The sequence below is a fragment of the Protopterus annectens genome, chromosome 13.part0, assembly GCF_019279795.1.
Source record: "Protopterus annectens isolate FY-2018-M chromosome 13.part0, PAN1.0, whole genome shotgun sequence".
NCBI classification, from domain to species: domain Eukaryota; kingdom Metazoa; phylum Chordata; order Ceratodontiformes; family Protopteridae; genus Protopterus; species Protopterus annectens.
In genome coordinates, this window is record NC_056747.1 from 362,028,298 (window position 1) to 362,054,720 (window position 26,423).

General features: G+C 36.5%; 1 protein-coding gene across 1 annotated transcript in view; it reads right to left on the minus strand.

The window, feature by feature from the left end:
* Positions 1 to 26,423, minus strand: part of LOC122787323 (phospholipid-transporting ATPase IC-like) — a 446,410-nt gene that overhangs the window by 85,840 nt on the left and 334,147 nt on the right. Inside the window, exon 22 of the mRNA XM_044053968.1 lies at positions 12,102 to 12,325. Within this exon, the coding sequence (XP_043909903.1) occupies positions 12,102 to 12,325 (224 nt within the window). The remainder of the gene's footprint in view (positions 1 to 12,101; positions 12,326 to 26,423) is intronic.

The following is a 26,423-nucleotide window of genomic DNA, read 5'->3' on the forward strand; positions in this document are numbered from 1 at the left end:
GAAAGCAATACTCCTCCTTAACAGTGAAATTTCAAAACATTCTAAGAACTAGACCAATCACTTGCCTTCAGGCAATATATAAATTATATACTGGGACTGATGCAGACAGATAGTTTATAGTCATGTGGGGGGGGATTAATCATGGCAACAGAACAAAAAGGTAATAAAAGGTAATAAAAAGAAATAACTTTTCTTTATTCCACCTACACTTTCTCAGATTTATTCATTCTGGAGGCTAGTGTTTTGTTTGGCAGGACCCATCTCTGAATTACCAGCTTCCTGTGGAAGAATTAATGAAGACCTTTCAACTAATATTGAACTACTGACTCAAATGCTGCAAAACTAGCCTTGCAGATATCGTCAACGTCTTTTAACATTGGCTCCCAACAGCATTTAGGTGTTGATAACTGCGAGTACTTTTTCAGTCAATCTGTTCCCCCAGGACAACAGTCTCCCTTGTGAAAGTAAAACAGTTACACTTCTAGTGTGTCACTTCCAGGACCATCAAGGCAACTTGTCATTTGGCAAACTGAACCTAATGTTAGCACTTAGCTTAATAAGAGGATATCTTTTTTTACCACAAATTCTTCTACCACCGAGTTGGGGACTCTGAGACACCTTTGAGAAGGAACTTTCTTCTTCTTCTTCTTTCGGCTTTTTCCCGGTTAGGGGTCACCACAGTGGATCACCTGTCTGCTCATGATTGGCAGTGGAGTTTTACGGTGTCGAGTTGCCAGCCTGCCACCCAACCTTCCTCAGAAGGCACACACACACACACCTAGGGCCAATTTAGAGTGTCCAATCCACCTACTGCATGTCTTTGGGATGTGGGAGGAAACAGAAGCACCCGGAGGAAACCCACGCAACCACAGGGAGGTCATACAGACTCCGCACAGAAGGCACCCCTGTCGAGGATCGAACCAGAGAACCTCTTGCTGTGAGGCAGCAACACTAACCGCTGCACCACCATGGACGCCCTTTGAGAAAAAAACTTCCTAAATATCATAAATTATAAATAGAAAACTGTTATTTAATCAGAAGTATTATGGTCAAGAGTATTCCAAAGTGACTGAAAAGTTGGAAATTTCCCATCAGATTTGTTGAGAACTTGGACCTGCATAAAGAGCTGCTTGCCTTCTTTGATCTGCACTGTTGTGAACTGATGGAGGTATTAGTTAAACACAACCAGAAAGCCATGGATGGCTTGGTAGGTGAAATCAATGAATTAGATAATTTGATTACAAACAATCTTCTATCAACAACAGTATGACAACATTTTTTTGACATTGACAAAACCTCAGATTCCATTATGAAATGTAAAGAGAAAAAAATTGAGTGAGACCATGTTGATTATCTAAAAGGTTTTTCCTATTAAAACAGACCAAGGGTATAAGGGAAGTGGTACTTTGAGGCATTTGCAGCGAATAGGTAACCGGGTCAACTCTTACCAAAACCAGCAGACCCTATGGGAGAACAAGTACCATGGGAACTACAGACAGAATAGGAGAAACAAGACAAACAACAGGAGGGGGAGACATTAAATAACGTTTTGGCCACTGTGCGTGATTGTTTAACACTAACTGCTGTTGATTCTACCATAACTTACGATAGGAAATGCAACTTCAAAATCTACAACTACAGTGATTTTCAGATGGAACTTGACCATGCTAATTTACTGGAAAAACTGTTTTTCTTTTATAGCTTCGAAAAGGTCTCAAATTGAAAATGTTTTCCTTGATTTAAAATTAGTTCTTAGGAAACTGAATTTCAAATTGATTTTTACTCAGGACATTTGTGATTCAACAAATAGCATTTATCATAGAAATAGGTTGATTAATTCCCCACTACCCCCGTCTTTGACAATGTTTGAAAAACTTTGTGAACATGACTACAGGCAACTGCTTAACAAGAGTGGCTGTTACATACAACACAACTTGTCATTTTGAACACTGTTTATTGAAGGAGCTATATTGTAACAAGGAACTGTGGGTTATGAAACCCAATAAGGGTGGGGGTGGGGGGGGTAGGTATGCTGAAGAATGACTATGTTAACAAAATGAACTTGCAACTATGTGATGATTTCTACGAAGAATCTTCTATAAACTGTGTGAATATTTCTTACTCAAAAATCAATTTTTTACTTAAAGACCTGCTTGACTAAGGGCAGATTTCTTACAAGACACACCAATATTTGAATATCCAAGTTCCAGTAGTGCTATCCATCTTTGGAATTACCAAGATTCACATGAATTTGGAAGACCTTCCTTTGAGGCCAATAGTCAATACAGGTAGATCTAAAACTCACCCTTTGGCCCAATTTATCGATTTTACCCTTAAACGTTCTCTGGAACCATGCAAACATTTCTGTAAGGATCCCTGGGACTTTTTATAAAAAATTAAGGAGGTCAGCTACAATGAAGACCTCTGTTTTCTGACAATTGATGTGGTAAATCGTTGTAATGTCATCCCTGATGACACAGGATTATAGTAATTCAATGAATTTCTTGTGAAATCTGCAGATTTATCTTCAAGTAAAATCAACACCTTAGTTTCATTGTTGGAGACACTGTTGCAGAACAATTATGTTTTCTTTGAGGAGCAATATTTACAAATAAAAGGAGTAGCTTTGGGGCTGTATGTTCCCCATTGTTTGCCAATATTATCATGCCTCAGTGGAAAACTAAATTTATTTTTAACCATTTTTGTAACTTCGAAACCAAGTTGCAGACCAATAAAAGATATGTAGGAGGCACACCAGGAGACAATAAAATAAATTTAATTTTGAGCGCTTTCATTTTACAATGAAAACTTCATCAGAATAAAGTACAAAACACACTGAGCCAACGTATATCCCTACACTCAAACAATTACTCAATTACTTACAACAATCATCCCTTAAAGAAATATACCCATTACAAGAAGCTAAAAGCAATACATATTTTTAACCAAACAATTTGATAGTAATAAAATCCTACCCTCCACTGTATATATTTGTACAAATGTGCAAGTGTGATACATTTGATATAACAAACATAAATCAACTAAAATAGCATTTTTAATTACATAAAACCTTTGGCTTTACGTGTTAAAATAGAGCTTATGGAGATTGTACTGTTCAAGCCAGGATGTTCCATGGCATTTGATCTAATTTGCCATCTTAGTTCTCTTAGTTCCAAAAAATCATTAAGTGAACCTCCTCTATCTCCCAGTGTTAACTGCTCTAAAATGATAAACTTAAAACTATATGTGCTGCTAAGGCATTTTTCATGTCTTGTCTATTTATGTCATAGTAATGTTGATAGACTCTGCTTCTAAGAGCATTGATGGTCTTCCCTATATAGAAACTTGGGCATTTGGTACACAAGACAAAATAAACTACTGCCTTACTACCTATTTCCTGACCCAATAGGTTGGGTGACAATATCATGGAAGATGAGATTAGCATCAGCAGTATTACTCCGGCTCAGCTGCAACAACTATTGAGTTCCCGCCAATCGAGTACCGAGGATTTACATACAGCTTTAAATATGGAGAATAGGAGAGGTGGAACGTCCTATAACTGAAGTAACACACTCAGTCAATGGCTGGAAGGTGACGGAGAATGGTGTCCTGCACCCCTGCGAAATTCCACAGAATAACAGTTCCCTCAGTGAACAAATTAAGAATTTTGAACTGTTGACTTCGGATTACTGTAAATTACAACTCGAAAACAACTACTTGAGAGAATGTAAGTGAAGGGTCTTCGGATGTGGAAGTTCCCAACAGGTCTGGTAAGGGACTCTATTTTACATGCCGAGCTCTTACAGTAGTTTAATAAACATGGGTGTGAACTGTTGGAATGTCTCATTAGAGACAATGACAGAAAAATAACTGATTTGTCGGCTAAGATTAAAAAACTGAACAATATTCATTCAGACTTGTTGTTTGAGTCAAAACAACAGGAATATTACAGTTTATTTCAAAGAATTGACACCTTTATCTCTGAATTAAAGAAAAGGAAAGACAATAAACTAATTAGGGATGAAAAGGAATATGCTCAACACAGGGCATATCCCCTACACCCTTTGGGACAAAATAGACATGTCAGGAATGACAATCATGTTGAACCTGTTTATAACGACTCTAATTACAGTAATGGTATGGATGATGACACAGATTTCACTCCTGACCCTTTAGAATACCCCCCTCTGAGGAGGCCCAACTGGCTAAGGAATCAGAGAGGGGGAGTGGGACATTACAGCTACAACTACAGGGGGAGGGGGAAAATGTATTAAATCTGGAACAAGGTGTTGTGAATGAGCCTTCCGACAATTTATTAAGTAATGCTTGTGGTGGTTTCAGTATTTATAACAGTGACATTGTTCTTGATAGTAGGATTGCTGATGTTTTTGATAAAGGTCTATCCTTTGTTCCCAGTAATAATGCATTGCTTGATGAGGTGTGAAAAAATTAAAAATTGTATACTAGAAAGTTAAACTTTCAGTTCCACTTTAAAGGAATGGACTTAGGTCCCACTGAGCATGAATTATGTAGAAAAACTAGCCTCTTTAACCCCCCTTTACATCCTGTAGTGCAGACCTTTGAAAATATGTGTGAAATTGATATACAAAAGTTATTCAAGGCCAAAGGTATGCAATCAATAAAGGGGAACAACAGGGATAGGGAAGAAATGAGATTGGTACATGATATATGTGACAATAAGGCAATAAGAGTTATGAAGCCAGACAAAGGGGGTGGGCTAGCAATTATGAACACCAACATTTATGTTGACAAAATGTTTGGTATACTATACACAGACACCTATTGTGAGATTAGTTTAAATGAAAAAAAACATACTATACAAGAAGGTTGACATCATGTTAGATGAACTGATACTGAATAGACAAGTCTTGAGGAACACCAGTTTATGGAAGTAAAATGCCCAAAAATACCCACAATCTTTGGTATGCCAAAGATACATAAAGTTCTTGATGACCCCCCCCCCCCTTAGACCAATAGGTGATGAAAAAGCATCCAAAACCTATTTCATTGCCAAGTTTATAGATAGACAACTAAAGAATGCACTTAAGGAATGCCAGTGGATTATTAAAGATTCCTGGGATTTTCTTTGTAAAATCAATAATAATATGTATGATGATGCACTCCTTTTTGTTACCATAGATATTAGAGACTTATTTTCTGTAATTCCTCATGACATAGGTATTGAATGGTTTTACCTACACCTGTGTCAACATACACAAATTAGGCATGAACGTATTTTAACAATCAGAACCCTCATGGAACTGGTACTTGATACCAATATTATTGTATTTGAGGAACAGCTTTTTAAACAATGTAAAGGGGTAGCAATGAGTGCAATTTGTGCTCCCATATTTGCCAACATTGTTTTAACATTCTGGGAAATGGAATTTGTCTTTAACAGCACTTTTGCAAAAAGTTGGAAGTATTATGGCCGTTATTTGGATGACATTATTATTCTATAGAATGGTGATGAAGGGGAATTGACAGGTTCCTGGGGTTTATTAAGGAAAGCACTGACTTCTTAGATTTCACTCATATAATAGGTCCAGACCTCTCAACCAATTGGGGAGAAATTTCAACAGAATCAGGGACAAGTCAAGAAAAAATCAGGGACAATCAGGGACACTTATTAAAATATTAGTGCTATTAACATGAAACATTGACGGAATCAGAGCATATGAATTAATACACATTTTCTGAGGTAAAAGAAGTTTATAACTCTTAATTATTGTAATTATTCATTAAGTGTAATTCACCACCTTTCCTTTAAAAGTCATTAGTTTTAGGAGGGATTAAGAGGGACAGAGTTAAAATTTAAGTCAAAATCAGGGACGTCCCTGAAAATCAGGGACAGTTGAGAGGTATGAAAAGGTCACGAGGCAGTAAACTATTTGGACATTACCATTAGCAAAGATAGAGATGTAAAGGGTTTTAGAACAAAAATTTTCAGAAAACCCACTTATTCTAACACCCTCCTACATTTCGATAGCTTTCACCAGTTACATCAGAAAAATTGCCTGATTAAAGGCCAGGGTGTTTGGCTAGCAAGGATGGTATCTGAGTGGGGTGAATTTTTACAACAAATTTACACTCTGAGGGACATGTTAATAAAAAGAGTTACCCCAGGTCTTTTTATACAACATTCTACAAGAAGTGGTTGACAAGAGGTGGAGGTGTAATTTTTTACCATTGTTTGGTAAAGGAAGTGTTATACAAGAGAAAGGAACAAGGATGGAAGGCACTAGTTTTAAAAAAAATCAGCTATTTTTAGCTATAACAAGCAATTTCAAGGTATTAGTGAAATATTACAAAAGCCAAAATACATTCAGTGAAATATTACAACACAATTGGAATTTGTTTAGCACCAGTAAAGATTACTTGGAGCATGTAGGAACATATCCCAGAATTGTCTACAAAAAGGACATCACTTTTAAAAATATGCTAGAGAGAACATGTAAGGCTAGTGCTGAAATGGGAAGAATGAAGAAATGTGGGTTTTGTCTGCAGTGTAAATATATTATTGAGGACACAGAGACAGATGTACCAAATTATGGTGAGCATGTACTCAAAAAGAAATTCTCTTGTAGTAGTAAGGCAGTAGTTTATTTTGCCTTGTGTACCAAGTGCCCAAGTTTCTATATAGGGAAGACCATCAATGCTCTTAGAAGCAGAGTCTATAAACATTACTATGATATAAATAGATAAGACATGAAAAATACCTTAATAGCACATATATACAAAAATGAAGGACATAGTTTTAAGTTTATCATTTCAGAGCAGTTAACACTGGGGGATAGAGGAGGTCCACTTAACGATTTTTTGAAACTAAGAGAACTAAGATGGCAAATTAGATCAAATGCTACGGAACATCCTGGATTGAACAGTACCATCTCCGTAAGCTATATTTTAAGACTTAAAGCCAAAGGTTTTATGTAATTAAAAATGCTATTTTAGTTGATTTATGTTTGTTATATCAAGTGTATCACACTTGCTCATTTGTACAAATATATACAGTGGAGGGTAGGATTTTATTACTATCAAGTTGTTTGGTTAAAAAATACTTATTGCTTTTAGCTTCTTGTAATGGGTATATTTCTTTAAGGGATGATTATTGTAAGTAATTGAGTAATTGTTTGATTGAGTGTAGGGGTATAAGTTGGGTCAGTGTGTTTTCTACTTTATTCTGATTTAGTTTTCATTGCAAAATGAAAGCGCTCAAAATTAAATTTATTTTAGTGTCTCCTGGTGTCTACATACATTTTTGTAACTTGTTCTGGGTATTATACACCCATTTTTTGGATGATATTTTTATTGCCTGGAACTCATACATTGAGGGTATCATAGAATTTATGAACTACATCAATTCGGCTACTACATTTTTAAGGTTTACATACGTAAATAACATGGAAAAAATCCACTATTTAGATATAACAATAATGAAGGATTACGACAAGAAAAAGTTTATTACTAATGTTTTTAGAAAACCAACATACTCAAACTCCCTGTTACATTTTACCAGTTGCCACTCTTTTCATCAGATAAGAAGAATAGTTAAAGGCCAATATGTACATTTGACAAGGATGGTATCAAAGGATGATTTATTGTACAGGGAGTATGATGTCTTATCAAACATGATTTTTAGCAAGGGAATACCCAATACATTGGTTTACAACATTTGTAATGAGATGACTTTAAAAAGAATCCAGTGTTTTTATAGTCCACTTATTTACACAAGCAATGAAAATGATTCCTCCCATGAGATTAGCAATAAACAAACAGGAAAAAGGGTTAATTATTTTGAATCTTTCATTACAACTTTTACTACAGACCGCTACGATATTAGGGGCATACTAAACAAAAATTGGGCTATCTTGCCAACCCATGGCAAGAATTTGGAAAGATTTGCCAAAAAACATTGTGTGGTTTATAGAAGGGGTAGGATTATAAAAAATACTTTAGAAGGTGAATTTCACAGTTCTGCAGGCCTTAGTAAGAATGTCACCTTTAAATGTGGAACTTGTTCTCAGTGTAAATACATTTTGGAAGGTGCTGAGATAAAAATCAACCAACACTGTGTAAGAACATGTTTCGATGTACCTGTCTCTTCTTTGGTTGTGTACCTAGTGAAATGTCAGATGTGCACATGTTTTTACATTGGTAAAACAGGGAGAAGTTAAAAGATCTGATTTATGAACACCAGTATGACAGTCGACATATGAATGTTAACAATTCACTGTACAAACATTTACAAAAACATCCTACCCACAAATATTTATTTTTTGGTTGACAGAGTAAACAAAAACATGCAGAGAGGTCCATGGAGTGAACTTATAGAATAGACAGAGTTACTTTGACAAATTAGACTAAATGCTTGCAACTACCCTAGTCTTAATGAAACTTTATGAATAGGCAGCATTTTAAAATTAAATCTTATATAGTGTATACTTGTGTTTAAATGAACACTGGGTCTGTGTGTTTACATAGTAGTGCATTTGCTACATAGTTATTTAGCATGTCACTTTAAAAACAAAAAAAAATGTTATTGGTTGTTTTGGGAGCTTGTGACCAATTCCTATGTTCAGTTTTCTGATGAAGTCTTATGATACAGGCATACAAAAGCACTCAACTCTTAAGGTAAATAAAATTTGAACTTTTCTTTACTGCTTCTAAAGTTTCTCAGATTTATTTGTTCTCGAGGCTGGTATTTGGTTTATCAGGAAAAGAAGTCATTGTTGGCAGTTGTATTTTATCAACTGTGGTTAATGACATAATTACATCACCAGGAAGGAAGATGTAGATAAAGCTGTGTAGCTTCAAGGAAGTCGAGGAGGAGGCTATTGGCCAAGATAAAATATATTAAGATTAGGAGGTTATTGAAGAATCCCAGTGCACCTGTAACAGCCCTGTTGTAGTAGTATCAAGCCGGATGGAACTGTTCAGTTTGGTAATTATTTTTACAGACTCATAAATGTTCATCTTAACCATTCCTGGTCCTGTACATGTGCATTACAGGGTTAAAACTTTTTCACTGTACAAAACTATCCAAATACTCTCCCTAAACATAATATTTTCGGCCTCTTACTTTTTTTGTACATAACTGTTGCCTGTACAATTCATTAAGTTGCACATGTGCTTTCTCTTTAACTTCCACCTCTGTAAAATCTTAGAATGTATATGTATAAATGTAACTACTGTTTGCATAGAAATGTAAATAGAAATGTAACTACTCCGTGTTTGGAACTTAGTATAATGCAATATAATCAAATGCAGCTTTTCTCACAGGACCTACACTGAAAATGGGTATTAGTTGGACTTTCCTTGTAAACAAAGAAAAATAATTAATTAAATAAATTAAATAAATAAATAAATGTTTCCAAGTTTGATTCCAACCCAGTGTGCCCCCAGTAGATGAACTTGCTGAAGGATGGTGAAAGGCCTGGTATCATTCCATCATCAATTTCATGAAAGAATATAGTCAGATTCTCCTGAATGAGTATGTCCAGGATAGAATAGAATTTTCCATACCTAAAGACATGTTCTATTACATGTTTTTATGGTGTCTTGACTATATCTAGTAAATGACATACAAAATCTTGCACCCCATGCCTGTTATGCTACCTCATATCTAGATTGTTTTATAATATTCAGTGATGACTGGGAAATTCTTTTGCCAAAGTCCAGGTAGTCTTCAATTCTCATCGGGTAGTAGGACTAACAGCTAACCCACATCATATAACCTTAGAATGGAAGAGACCAAGTATTTGGAGTATATTATCTGGAGAGTAAAAAAAAAAAAAGCCATACAAATGATGAAAAAGCAAGTCAGGACATAATTTGTTGTTTAGCCAGAAATTACAGGAAGTTCTTTCCTTTTTCTTTACCACTCTAGCATGTTCATTGATGGACCTTACTAAACTCAGGCTACCACTAAAAGTTAGTGGACTGACAAAGAGGAAACTTTGTTTGTTTCCTTGAAAAATGATGAATGCACACATGATGTTCGAAGCCCACCTGACTTCTCCAGAGAATTTTTTGCATAAACAGATGCCTCAGGACTTGTCATTGGCAATGATTTATCACAACTGATGGAAAGATAAAAACATTTTGTTATCTAAGTAAAAAATTAAATCCACAAGAAAATTATGTATGAAATAGTGGAAAATGAATGCCTGATCATTAAATGGGTACTGACTACAATAAGGTATCATTTGGTAGGCATGAATTTATATTGGTAAGTGGCCATATTCTTCTTAGTTGGATGAGCCAAAAAGGACAAAAAATGTAAGAGTAATTTGATGGCTCTTGGGTTTACAGCCTATGTTTACTGTGCACCCTTGGCTGAAATAGTGATTAAGTGATGATTATGGTTTCTCCTTATTTAATATCCTGGCTGCTGGAGTCACTCAACCTACTGTGTCTAAGCTGTGTGTGTGTGTGTGTGTGTGTGTGTGTGTGTGTGTGTGTGTGTGTGTGTGTGTGTGTGTGTGTAGGGGGTTAATATGCCAAAGGGTTTGGTGGTGGCAGGTGGCAGATATTACAACCCCCTCTTTTCAGCCTTTTTAGTGGTTGAAGGTTCCTGAGACTGACAAAACCCTTTAACAGTCTGAAAAGATTTGGAATGGAGTCTATCCCTCACCTCTGGAAAAAGCTTCTACTACATGACAAGCTGAGTAGGACCCTTGCCACCTTCAAGGTAAACCTAAATAATCAGATGGGTAGAGGTAGCCTCAAATTCTCTCCTGACCTATCTTGTCTTGCCTTCCTTGAGGTTAGAGGGAAATTTTTAATAGAGTTTTCTGGCTAGGCTTGAAATGGTCTGATTGCCTATTATTTACCTATGAACCAATAAACCTAAAGGTAGTTAAATCAGATCATCATGTGAGCTGCAAGGTTGAGGCTGGATAGCACATTTAAAATTGTATGAGTTTTAACATCGGGAACAACTAACAAAAAGACAATTATTTTATATGGCTTTGGAAGCTATAGCTCCTGTTGTTGTTTACTGACATTATGTCAAGTCTTGTGGAAAATATTAGAACCTCCTGGATTTGCCTACACTCTGGAGTATGCAAACAGGACTCTGTAAGTTTGTGCTACTGTTAAATGTTAGGTTTGCAGTTCTGAAGACTTATTTGTTCATTTTGCCACTGCAAGAAAGTTTTCTTGAAAAAAGACTCATTTGAAACTTTCCATGGCTGTTTCCTCACTGATGACAGTTTTCATTCTGGCACTTCAAGCAAGAAGAAGAAATAACTACTTTATTTCTTGTAAAGTAAAACTATGAAATCCTCCTTTCTGACTGTAGAGTGTTTAGGTTCTTATTAGCTGTGCTCCAGTAAAGAGTAAACAATAAAGAATTAATAAAGGGTTCTGCTATCTCAGGAACCTTCAGTCATGAAAAAGACGAAATAAAGACCTGTAATATCTGCTTTCCTGTTTCCAAAGAATGGTCTTGCTTGACAAGTGAAGTTAAACTTTTCACATTAAATCATCCAAACATACATGCTGACACACAAAGCTATAATGACATACATGTACACAGTAACGAAAACATAGTTCATTGCTTCATTCTTCTCATAAAGTGCTACCACTGACAGCAGTTACACTGCTTCCCACACATGTTAGCTGTACTTTATGTAATAAAAACAATCTAGGCCAAATGAGAGATGCAGAACTGGTTAAGTAGTTGAATGCATGGCAGAAAGTTTGTAAATTGTTCTGCCAATTCATTTGTATTAACTGATTCAAAATAGTATATTTAGTGTACAGCTCTCCCTTTGGAGTAATGCAGCATCCTAGGACAGAGGCACATTGTTAAACGCACGCACGCACACACACACACACACACACACACACACACACACACACACACACACACGCTCGCACAAATACACATACAGTATATGCACACATTTTTACCCCCTTCTGACTACATGCATTTAGCATGAGTTGCAGAGGCTAATCATGTGCTGCACTGTACATTCGGCCATAGTCAGCAATCATTCCCATCCTTGGTGCTTATGGCACCTGTCTCCTGCACAGTACTCTTGTAAAAGTATAAATCTCTCAGCTGTTCATACCTGAGCAGTAAAGCCATTGAAGAAGGAAAACCAAACATGGACAAGTGTGCCAGAGAATGTCTTGTAGAAAAAATAACGGAGAAACTTGCAGAGACGAAAATATGACCATCGTCCATGGACAAGCAAGAGGCGCTGCAGGTAACAAAACTGTGCCAGTGCATAGTCACTAGCCTGTACTGCTTGCATTCCTTCCTGGCCACTAATCCCTACACCAATGTGAGCAGCTGAAAAGACAAAAGATGTGAGCATTGAATATTTGACATAACCAAAGTACTTAAATGATTGCTTAATTATTCAAGTGACATGATGACATTGTAACAGTTTGGCATTGCTTTTTGATAATGCACAGCAGGTAGTTTAGCAGTATCCATTGTAAGAGTAACCAGCACGTGACTCAGACATGTTCCATTTGTTCTGGGATTGGAAATGACTTGCTCACATGATCTTGACAGGACATTGTTGTAAACTGGTGACCAAAGTTCTGTTATAAATATGCTTATAAGAAGGGCTAAAGCTGCAGAGTTTTGTGATAGATCATTAGACATAAGACTACCTACAGAGGTAAAGTCTCTGCAATTACAAAAGAATTCTAAATTCAGATCCCACACCTAGGACAATTTTCCATAAATGTATACCACTGATTTTAAATCTCCTTCTCATGTCTTTTGTAAACTTAGTGTTTTCTGTCATTTGTTGGCTCAACATGCTAAGCTTGCACAAAATACACAGTCCATAAAGTGCTCAAAATTTCTTGTGTTTTTTTTTTTTTTTTTTACTTCACCACCCCACAAAAAAATTCCTTCTGCCCCACAAATCAACAAAATCAAGTGAGTCAAGAAAAAGGATGGAAATAGATGTTATGCTGCAAAATAGCACATTTTAGAAGGGCAAACAAACTTTATTTGTTTGCTTATTTGTTTACTTGTATGCATTTGTTAACTGAGGTAGAGTGTTGATCGTCTTGGCCCTTTTGCAGACTCATACAGGTAGTATGAACTCCAATAGCATATAATCATAACATAATTCACACAGCATGTCAGTAATTATCAACATAAAATATATGAAAATCACTATCAAAATAGTAAAAAGTAAAATAAAATGTTTGAAATACAGTATGTACAGTATATTCAACACCATGCAGATATAACTGTAGCCCAAAATGTACAGTATTTCACAATGTACTGAAATGTCCATTTGTTAAAGACAACAAATTATCTATGTCAGACAATCCGAACCTATAAATATCCATAGTAAATGGTATGCAGTTCCGGTTTTTGGTATCTAGGATTTGCACTTGGAAGAGAAAAGAAAAGAAAAAAATAACTTACATTACCTTTTGTTGTTTTCCTGTTTTGAAAGGGATTGAAACATTAAGGTTGCAGGAAGGATTAAAATCTTCATCTGCTTCGCTAGACATGGTTTGCACCTAGCACCCCAATCATTCAGCTTCTGGCAAAGGCTCTTGCCTCTCAGATAGAGACTTTTTTAGGCATGGTCTCGAAAACAACATTACTGACTTGAAATTAGCTAGTCAGAACAAAACAAGGGTCATACTGCTAAATGCTAGGAGCTTAAACCAAAAACTGCACTCCCTGGAAGCACTTCTATCAGTAGATGTCTGTACAGTCACAGAAACCTGGTTTAAGGCTTCAGACAGTACCCTAGCCCTGCAAAGCTACAATGCTTTACACACCTTTAGACTGCAAAATGAATATGTGAAAACCAAAGGAGGCAGTGTTTCAATCTATATTATAGATAAATTCACCTCACATCTAGTTAGACTGGACAACTCCATGGATTTACTCCAGGTCCAGATTATGGTGAGTAAGACCCCCATTTAAATCCCAGCCAGGTATAGATCCCTCACCATGGGTCATGACACCCATGAAGCCTACTTAACCAAACTGAAAACAATCCAAATTTTACTGAACACACTGGTTATGGGGGATTTTAATTATCCCACCATCAAATGGGAAACCTACTCTAGCCCAAACTCGCTAGCACAAAAGTTCCTTGACTTTGTGAATTCTAATGCCCTGGAGCAAATTTTCCAAACCCCAACAAGAGGAATAGGCATTCTAGATCTGGTCCTCACCAACATGCCAAACAGGTGCAGTGCTGCAACTATTGGACCCTCATTAGTTAAAACTGACCATAAATCAGTCACCTTTGAACTGACACTAACACCAGAACCCACAAATGGTGAAATAAGACTAAAAAACTTCACCAAGGCAAAATATGCCCTCCTAGGTGAAGGAATAAATGCATTCCAAGCCTTACCCCAAGCTGAATGTGATAACTAAGCTAAAGCTTATACTAAAGTACTGTACAATCACTTGCGTAAGTCTATAAACTCAGCTGTACCAGACAGAATCAAAGCCAGAGCCCCAAGTAAATTCAAGCTGCCATGGTGGACTTCCAGCATCAACAAACTCTACAATAAACACAAAAAGTTGCTGTCCAAGAAAACAAAGACAAAGACCCAACAATGGAAAGCACCCTCCTCAATCTTAACAAGCAAATAAGACAACTTGTCAAAGCCTACAAGAGCTCCTTTGAGAGAAACCTAGCTAGCAAGTACTGCCAAGGATAACCATAAAGCCTTTTACAGCTATGTACGTAACTTAAAGGGTTGGACCCAAGCATGTGCAGAACTGCTGACCAACGGTATCACACACACTGACCCCACATAGATAGTAAACCTGCTTGTAGAGAGGTTTGGCAAAATTTAACTCCCTTATCCCCTCCTAACTTACAACGAGCCCTCCCCCAAACTCCCTCCTCAGCACCTTACATATCTGAAGAGCAGGTCCTCAAAACCCTGTCCAAGGCAAAGAACACTGCATCTATGGGACCAGATGACATCCCAGGCTGTCTTCTAAACAGGCTAAAACATGAACTAGCATCACCACTAAGTACCCTTTTCAATCATAGCCTTACCACAGGCTTTGTTCCAGTGGAATGGAGAACAGCTACAGTTATTCCCTTCCACAAAGGTGGCCTAGCAACAGACCTGGGGAATTACAGACCCATAAGTCTAACCATCCACATCTGTAAAGCCATGGAACATATCATTATGGACCTCATAAATAAAGAAATAGGTGACCACCAATCCCTGGATCATACCCAGTTCGGCTTTGTGAAGGGCAGATCCCGCCTGTTAAATCTGATGGATTTCTTTGAAAGTGTGACCAAGGCCACTGATGAGGGTAAATCTGTGCACACAGCATACCTTGACTTGACAAAGGCTTTCGACACAATCCCACATTCATGTATTACCGATAAACTTAGCAAAGTGAATGTAAACCCCTTCATTGTAAGGTGGGCTGCCAACTGGCTCACAAACCGGACACACACACTATCAAAGTGGGTGACTGACTCCACATCAACCAGCAGACCTGCTACCGGCAGGGTGCCACATGGGTCAGTGCTGGGCCCCCTACTGTTTGCTATATACTTCTCAGAAGTTCAGGTCAAAACTAAAGGATTGTGGCTGTCCAAGTTTGCACACAACTGCAAAATAGGTGCAATCATTGAATCCCCAAATGATGTCAGTATACTCCAGGAGGGTCTCACACAGAGAAACAACTGGTATGTTAGTCACAGACTCAAACTGAATGCAGAGAAATGCATCATCAATCCCTTTGGCACAAGCAGTGTCCCTCCACACTATCAAATCAATGACAATACCCTAAGTACCCATGAAGTGGTAAGGGACCTAGGATCACAGGTTGACATCAACCTTAACTTTGACCACCATGTGTCTGCCATTGTAAGGAAAGCTTCCCATGTATCTCACTTGATTAGTGAAGGCATCACCTCAAGAGCGAAAGAAGCTATAACCCCCCCCCAAACCCAGCACTTATCCGGCCCATAATTCAGTATAATGCCCCATTTGGTATGTAGAGTACTAAGAACCTACAGCAATTAGAGAGACCTCAGAGGTTTCTAACAAAGAAGATCAAGAGCCTCCAGCATGTGCCTTACACGGACTGACTAAAATCCCTGTCACTAGACTCCATGTCATATAGACTTCTTAGGGGAGACTTATGCATTGCCTGGAGAACAACCCAAGACCCAAACCTAATGAACTTACTGCATATCCGTAAATCAAATGGGTCTAGGTCTACCCGTTTCAAGGACTTAAATATGGCCTGTGACTTAAATAGGACATGCTGGAGGGACAGATTTATCTTCCAGTGACTGTCATGTCTTTGGAACAGGCTACCAATTCTTACAGGGATAACACCTACAACCCTCCTGGACATGGGTAGTCATCACTAAATGCAGTCTTGAGTATTGACTAGTACCTCTATGGTATTACATTGGGTTAAAACAGCTAGGTTTGAAATTACCTCCGGGTCGATACCCTAGTAGTCTCCTATGATGCTATGAGTGATTCATGCTGTAAGGTGAACTTATGAGTACAGAAAGTAGAAGTACCTAGGGAAATATGGGGAGTTTTCATCCTGGAAGCATTTGTATTTGGCAGTGTTCAACAGATGCTTTTTTAGTTTGCTTTGAAACACAGAATATATCTCAATAATTTTCATGGAAGCAGGCACTGCTTTCCAAAGCTTGGGGATCACTCTGAAAATCTATGGTTACTGCAAATGAAAATTTGTTATCCTGGGTATGGAATGATAAAACATTTGACCCAGGATACTTCTCACTACTTTACAAGGAATTAGGTACTGATTCCCAAAGTCTGGAGGATCATTTGGAAAATCTATGTTTACTAAAACCAAAAGTTTGTTATAAAAAAATGGCAGGAGTGTCCTAAGATTATCTTGGACATGACAGATCGAGAGTCGGCCTATGGAAAAGGTAAATGGATGAATTCAAAGCAGCTTATAAACAAGGGAACCCAGGAGCAGGTCTGTTCTTTGATGGATACTAAAGCCATGTGGCATCTTGATGCAAAGCAAATATTCTAAATGAACAGATTTTGTAAGAAGGCTTTAGTCGAGCTGTGCCAGAAGAACCATTTTTCCAACTGATTCTCTACATTCTGGGATCAAGAAATGAAAACATTTCCAAACACAGAAGACTGCTTTGTTCTTTTTTGTCATTTTTATATTTTGCTGAAAGTTTAATATTTGGTCCAGACACATCAATAGACAACTAAATGTGCTAGATGCCTTGTTAGTATTAGTAGAACAACATTCCCAATCTTCATAGGTTCATAGGTAAGTACAAGGCTAGCTGCTTCGCAAATTTCACTTTCAAGGGTCATAATCAAATCTTGTACCTTGTGTCTGTAAGATAAACACCTTAACCATTTTATTAGCCCCCAAACAGAGCCACTATAGGTCCATGGGTGTTTACTAGACTAATGACCCTGGGGCCTTTTTAAGCCTAGCCATACTTTCCAAGGTGAGAATCAAACTCTATATCTTGTGTTTGTGAGGTAAAGGCCTTAATCATTATGCCAACTCTCTTATGTACAAATCTTTTGTTACATAGGGTAGCTTTTCCAGTGTCAAAAATAACATATCACATTTTTTCTTTTTTTGTAGCTGTAAATCCGATACATATAATTTTAGCCAGGTACCAAGATGGGAAAGATCTTGTTCTAGGATATTTTTTTTCATTTTTAAAGGGAAGGGTCTGATTTAAAGATATCAATATAATCTGTATATAAGTTTGCTAGAAATGTGGGAAGGTTGTACAGAAGTCTGTTAATCAATTTAGTGCAACTATTTTAATTTTGAGTACTTTGAGAAGGGAAGTCCTACCTTGACCTGGAAGTTCTTTATTAATATATAAAGTTTTTAAGACAACCTATTGCTTTGTCACTAATGCCTGTGGCAAAGGGGACAATGAAAACTGTGTTGTGATAACCAGATCAAATGATTCAGTAAAGTCCACAAACATGACATGAATCAAATTGCCTTTATCCATATTAAGATGTCATCACAAAGAGACCAGATAGCCTTTAGAAGCACAACTGAATAGCTGATAGATCTTCCCCACTGGTAGGAGTACAAGCCTTATACACTTGCTATACATTATGCATTGTTGCTGAAAAAATACATAGCAGTATAATTACTTATTAATTAAGTCTTACTTCTACCTCTGTTTCTGCATCAAAGAACAACTTGTCATTCATTGCAGCGTTAACAACTTTTTAGATGTATAAGTAGGATACTTGGCAACCTCATGCAATATATTAACCTTATTTTTCTAGGGTTATAGCTAAGCCTGCCTTGTATCATTTTAGTAATTCATAGTTTTAATATTATTCAATATTTTTATTAATTAATTTATTAATTTTCATAAATGTTTTTGGTTCCCTCCACTGCTGATTAATCCTTCTTTCTCACTAGGGAATTCTCAACACAGACAAATGTCTGAGTGTGGCATGGATTAACTACAAAAAAGCATTTGATAGTATCCCACACTCATGGATAAAAGAGTGCTTAAAACTGTATAAGATACACCCAACATGGATCGACTACATTACAGTAACCATGAAACAGTGGCACACCACTTTGCGGTTAAGTCATGATAATGGACAAATTATTATCCCAGGGATAAAAATTCAAGGGGGGATATTCTAGGGTGACTTCTTGTAACCGGTGCTATTCTGTCTTGTCCTTAACCCATTAAGCAGTCTACTTAACAGCTTAGGCCATGGTTATAACTTGACTCTTAGAAAACAACAAAGTGTAAAGACTTCTCATCTTCTCTTTGTCAATGATATAAAACTGTATAGCTCATCAGATGAAGAACTGAAAGTACAACTGCAAGTTGTCAAAACTTTTTCAGATGATATAAGAATGTCATTTGGTTGTGATAAATGTGCAAAAGCAACCTTTAAAGCAGGAAAATAGCAGCACCAGGAAAACATCAGTTTGGGACAAGAATGTGATATGAAAGAACTTGAACAAGAGGGAGTTTATATATATTTGGGAATTGATGAAGGATTAACAATAAAACATGAATAAATGTGAATAAAACTTAGTAAGGTATACTTTAGAAAACTTAAATTAATCCTGAAAACAGAGTTGACATCTATGAACAAAATCCAATCTATAAACCAATTTGCTCTTCCTGTCCTAACTTAACAGTTTTGGAGTGAATGACTGGCCCCAAAACGTGTTGGATAGATTAGACAGTAAAACAAGAAGGATGCTTCATGCTCACCAAATGATTTATACAAATTAGTGCATACCAAGATTATATATTCCCCGTTCCAAAGGAGGGATGGGCCGCCTTGAAACTGATTACATGTATAGATCTGCAATCGTGGCACTTCACACATATCTGCTGACCTCACAAGAGCCAAATGTAGTGAAAGTTTTGAAACATGAGGAGAATAAATCTAAGATGACTTCCCTGCTTAGGCTAGCAGAAGCATATCAGCATCAAGCAGGAATGGAAATCAAACCACAGTGGATAAAAATCAGGCAGCAACTGAATGTGCCAAAAAACAAAAGAAAGAATATAAGGTGAAGGATCAGATGAGAAGGCAAGAAATGTGGAAAATGTATAAATATAGTTTCAAGTATAGAAAACTTCTGGAAGAACCTCATGTTGATCAGGAGCGAATGCAGAAATGCTTAAGGAGAGGCAAATTCAAACCAAGAAACGAAAGGTCAATATTGGTGGCCCAAGATAGTGGGCTACGTACACTCTGGTTTACAAAGTCCATTAAACATGAAGGAGAAACAGACAAATGTAGGTTTTGAAACACCAAATTGGAAACAGTCGGACACCTCATTGCTGGTTGTGACATACCAATCGCAGAAGGACTGTATACTGAAAGGCATAATAATGTGGCAAGATGTTTCACTGGGGATTGTGCAAACATTATGGTACTGAAGTGTTTGAATAACATTGGAAACAGCCACAAAGCATCATAGAAAATGATGAAGTTTACATCACATGGGATCACCTATTACCAACAGTTCAAAAGATAGATGCTAGAAAATCGGATATAGTGGTCCATGAAAAGAAGACAAAAGTAGCATTAATCATTGAAATCACCACACCCAGTGACTACAGTGTCTTGCATACAGAGACACAAAGTCATAAAACATCAGGATCTGCAGGCAGAAATGAGAGCAATATGGAAGAAAGATACCCAGACAGTTCCGATAGCAGTAGGAGCAATAAAAAGAATCTACAATCATACTTAGGTATGTTACCAATACATGCAACCCTGCACGAATTGCAGAAGGAGTCATTATTGGACAGATCGTTGGTGCTGCAAAGTGCACTTTTGACTGATATCAAAGACTGAAACAATGCTAATTTCATGAACTTTAATTGTACTTTGACTTAGGAATGGGGTCCATTCTGTCATGGTATTAGAAACCCAAAAGATTTGGAGAAATTGAAAAACAGACAAATAATCTGTGACAGTTTGTCAAATGTATTTTGAAGTCAGATAGTTTGTGAGATAATGTGGCATTATGTATGTTTTGGAAAGCAGGTGACCATAAATATAAACCAAGTAATTTATGACTTTGATACAGTTAACCTGTCAGTACAATATCCTGTCAACCTGTGAAAAGAGATAAAAATCATGGTCTCAAAGAGGATGACAATTTTATTTTACTTCTCTAAGAGGTTACAGCAGGCATTTCAGATTTACATACTACAGATATCACACAAATTGTCAGTTCACACATGCTAACGAGTTGTTACATACTCTGGTTATGAAATGTAGCAAAGTATGTAGCCAGTAGTTGTGTAGCCAGTTTATGTGTTATGTATGGAAGAAATATCAAGCAACTCTAATTTGAGTGTAGTCCTATATTATTTACATGCAGTGCACATTTCTATAACTATGATATAGATACATAAAACAAGTAGTACCATAGCTATAGGGTCAGGTAAAATGTCACCCATTAAAAATATGTACTACATGTGGTTTACCTGGGACATTACTACCTGAAACATTGTGGGTGGGCTATCTTGAGATAAGTCTTTGAAATAAAATTCTAGGAATGTTGCCTGCAAGGCATTCTGGGATATGGAATTTTTAATAATATAGATTTTATTTAAGTTAACCTTATATAACAAAAACTTGAATAATTATGATATGAAAATATTTTCACTATTTCCTCTATACAATTTCCTAAATATTCTCCAGTCATTTAGACTTTGTGGTTAACATAATGGTCTTTAATTGATTTAGGAACAAATAGAAGAATCTGAGAGAGATATCTTCTTTAGTTTAATCCACAATATAGTTACGTAAAATTTAAAAATAACAGAAAGTGTGGCAACCACAGCCTTAGAAGTTTTGCATAGATCTTGTACATTTTGATTTTTTAAAGCCCGATGTTACTTTAAAGTTAAAACGTAGAAGTCAAGCTGCAATAATTTACAAATTAAATAATCCCAAATCACTTTAACTTTTTTGCGGTAAAACCAAAAAAGTATAAAATGTCAGCTTTTTTTCTCATTGATACACCATCCACTATGATATTTGGAATGACATTTTAGAGTGACTTGCTTTGATAATTTTAGTCAAATAAGAAAACTGAAAACACGTACATTATAAATATAAAAAATATATATGTTTAGGACTGGCTGGCATTACTGAACATATTCATTAAATGCTGTGTGTTTAATAACCTGTTCTGTTGCTCTTGGTTGTACACCTTTAATTACTGATTCTCCAAGGCTTGGAAGTTTTTAATCAAATAATCATTTTGGTTAACTTCTAACTTTTTAAATATAAAGAATAATTTATAAAATGCTCCTGTAAAACAATTATGAATGCCGCCCATCTGAAGATTAATTTTCCATGTCAAAATATCATTTTTTCATTATGGTTCAATGTATGTTATAATATGTTCACTTTTTAAAATGAGTGGGCTTAATTTCCAAACTGAAGGTTTGTTTGATGAGTACATAACTGCATGTCAGAAAGAAATGTGGGTCCCTAAATAAGTATGATATATCAGAAATGACAGAAGATTAAATCAAAAAGAAATCAACAGGGGGCCATGATCTGTTTGCTATTGATAAACATAGAAGGGTCAACCAGCACAGAGGATACCGTTAAGTCATTAATAAACTGAGAAATCTTATTAGGTTATAGAAAATTAAGAGAAAATTTTCTCTCTTAAAATCAGGATACAGTACACCATAACAATCTTCAAAAATCATGAAGATACAGTTTTCAGATTAGGCACGGACCTCAGTAGCTTTTTGGGAGGTGCATGTATTTAACAATAAACTGGGCTATGATCAATATCAAATGTTAAGATAAAAATTGTGTCTTAGAAATCACTCCCTGACTTAAAAATGTGAACCTTAGCTCTTAATTTGCCATTGACAGCAATCCATGCTCTGTTTGTATGTTATCTAGGACTATCTCTTCTTAAGTGAATGTAAGTTGCTCCCCATTAACCTGGCTTCTGCATAAAAAGATAGAATGATGTGCTTTATATAGTAAAAGGAAATAAATGCAGATTTCAGTTATTGTATATCTTTAAAATTCCATAAGCAACATAAAATTTTTATGTATTATAAAATTGTTTTTATAAAAGGACCCAAAATCCAGTAACCCAGAAAGATAATATTAGGTTCAAAAGTAGAGTCTGGTCAGTTTTAAAACTAGAAAGTAAGCATTGACAAAATGTAATAAGCTATAACAGACTCAGCATATAATTGTAGTACAACACTAACTTATATATCAATTTATAATGTAATCTTATTAGACATCCTACTACATCCAGGCCTAACCGTACCACTATATCTCAGGCCTAACCATACCACTATATAATAGCCCTAACCATACCACTATATCCCAGGCCTAACTGTACCACTATATCCCAGGCCTAACCATACCACTATATCCCAGGCCTAACCATACCACACAAAAAAAGAACTACAACTATAACCTAACAATACAAAACTCAGTATACGTATTCATAAAACAGTCTTCCTAAAACAATCTTCCGGGTGACCTAAATACTAACATTTTTAAGATCATATAGATCTGTAAACACATCGAAAGAAATAAATATGTGTGTGATAATAGTATACACTTATTTGCACCATTCCTTTCCTAATCAGACATCTGGACTAGGAGGTTTAGATGTTCGGACAGCCAAAAGAGTTGGTTTATGCATATCATAACTTGATATACTAGAGACTGAGCTACACAATAACAATAAATCATTTTCTCATAATATGGAATTTTTCCACACCTTATTGATGCACACAGTGTTCATGTCACTTTTTCATTAAATGATAAGATTAAGGTCATCGAAGAGCTACAGAATATTTATTACCTTCAAAGGCAAAAAGCTGTCTTTCATCTGCAATCCTATGTAATTTCTTTGGATAATCTGCACATACCCAGACAGCAAAGTTCCTCTCACCTGGATCTGCCACAATATGGCTTGTAAATCTTGAAAATTCAGACGCCACTGATTTTGGAGGACCTTGATCTTGTTGCCTCTGAAGTGCATGGTGGAATCTTTCCATTTTAAAGAACAACTTTAAGACTGATTCTCAAAAAGCTCAAAGGAAATGTTCAATAATGAAGGCATCACCTGACACAGAAATATACTCCTGAATGCAGTAAACAATGAGATTTACCTTTCTGTTCCAAGCCTCTAAATTCAGCATCTTGTCTTTATGGTCCACAGTGCATGAATGGTGCTTGGCCAACCTAGGTTTTATAGGCACACTTTCACCCTCGAAGGCTGAAGTCCTACATTAAGCGAGAGAATGTCCTTCAGCTACACCAGTCAAGGTAGCCTTTATTGTAGCTGAATCCTCCAAAATGCAAGCCAATTACTGCATTACAGTAAACTGTGCTTATATGGGGTTTAAGCCAAACAAGTTAAAGATGACTCCCTTCCATTAGCTTTGTTACTTTTTTTTTCCTTTCTCCCATACCTCTCACCCTATAGCAATGGAAAGTATGTACAAAAGTCCTTGAAAAGTAGGTACAGCCAGCCAAAATTCTGGGTATCTATCATATAATTTGACTACCAAATAGCACAAAGCTCTGCTCATTTCAAGTAGAGGTGAAAGTTACTACTCAGAAACCCAGTTACAAAAAAAGATAGAAAATGTGAGCACATTATCAGGTAAACAGCACAAATCTATAGACTTTAATGAAATGTATTGTAAAATTCTACCACATTTTGCTTCTGAATAAGGGAGATGTAAGATGTTTGTCTTCTTTCATTAAGTTATTGGTGCCAGCAGTACTTTCATCATGTAGCATCGTTGTCATTGCAACAGACAGCTTCAAAAATCACACGGTAATCAAAGAGGGATTCAGAAAATTATGTGAAGGGGTGAATCAAGCCTAAAAGTAGGGATGCACCTCTGAACATATGTACATCACGTGCAGAGGTAAATCAGGTCTGAAAATAGGTATGGTCCTCCAAAACAGGGACAGCTGACAGACCTAGATCAACAGGTTAAAGGGTCTCTAAGGGTTTTTTAATCTCTGTCTGTAGTTGGGTGAAATTGAGCTAGTGTACCTACATTGGTGATATATCTGAAACAGCCTCTGTTATTCTTTTTTTTCAGTGAGAAGAAAAAATGTCCAACAAGAGAAAATTTACCAAAACAGCAGAAGAAAGAGACAGTCTCGAGAGAAAAAATAAAATATAGCAAAAAAAGGATACAAATCAGGCTCAACAATTCTACAGTGATTCAGGGAATCAAAAAAACTTAGAGCATATGCGGTGAGATAACACCAACTAGATAAATAACTAACGACGTCAAAATCACTCCTGCCACTCTGCTGTGCTGCCATCTTAGAATCTGTTCTAGGATGACTAATGGTACGAAAAATAAAGGACATTTCATCTACTCAGATATGCAGATACTGGATAGTCTGCGTGTAAACAAGGAAAGTGTAATGAAACAGAAGCTCACAGTCCATTTGCAGGGGAAAGTGTCCTAAAAACTCTTAAAATTCAAGGTGAGCAAAGCAATAGAAACTGATAAGATCTTGAAGAAAACTTTAGCAGCACACTCAATCTTTTAACAACATGACAAAAAAGTATGCTACTTGTTAAAAGATTACATGAGTGAAAAAACTCAGGTTCATTCTTAAAACTGAGAAGCACCACAGTGGTAAAGAAAATGAAAGAATAATTTTTAAAATAAAGAGGTGTTAAATCCTTGGAATTTAGAGACCGAAGACCTGTTTCATAAGGGACCGTGAATATCCTCTGGCTAGATTTCAGTATGTTTTCTAACACAGATGTGTAGAGAAAATGACAAAATAATGAGTGACACAGCAGATAAAGTTGTTGCTCTTTGCTTCTCCTCTGCAGTACTCAGTCAGGTGCAGATGTGTTTTTTTACCAGGAGCTCCAATTTCCTCCCATAGCACAAATATGTGCTGTATGTGAACTGGTAATCATCCAGATTGCCTTTAGGTGTGCCTATCATATGCTAGTGACTGTGTTGCTATGCCATCCAATAGGCTGTACCTCATCTAATTTAGGTTCCTAGCCTTCTATCCACTGAGTACTGATAGAAACGCCAGCTCAAGTGAGTAACCGGAGATAACATGTAGCTGGAATAGGCATTAAAAGTAATAAACATGGATAGGGGAAGGGTAAAATATATGACGTACATACACGGCCCACATACATACAAAGTTAGCTTCACTTAAGAATGAAGTATGAGTAAGCAGTAGTTGATCTGGGGAGTAAATACTGAATAACATAATGGGAGTCTTTAGCAGTAGAAATTCATGGAGCTGTTATCCACTGTGCTAAAAATAGCAAGATCCCAACTGGAAATATTCATAACAGTTCTGAAATACCTCTGTAGGTATATAAAGAGTAGAAAGGCAATGCTTAGGGCAATGATTAAATGCTGAGAGGTCTCCAACAGAAGCCATTTGATGGTAAATGACTGGAACAGCCTCCTTGAGGTGGTAATAAGATCAAAGTACCTTAACAATTTATGAATACAAGGGTGACATATAATGAAATTACAATGAAGGATAGGAGACAGTAGGTCTCCTATTAACCAGATAAATGCCTTATCCAGTACAGAGGGAGATGTGCAGATAGAGTAGGACAGCCCTTTTTTGGATCTGACAATGAACTCTATGTATATGCCTAAGTGAAGGTAACATGGGAGAAGTGCAATTAAGCATTGACAGAGAAAGTCTGACCATATTGCATAAAATGCAAGTGAGAATGCAGGATGTGTAACACTATGAATCTTGACCGAGGTAGTCTAGGCATATAAAATGCAGAAATGCAGAGGGTCATGGGTTTAAATCATACCATTTCTGGTACTCTTTTTAGTACTACTACCACTACTACTACTACCACTAGTACTACTACTACTAAAACCACCACTAGTACT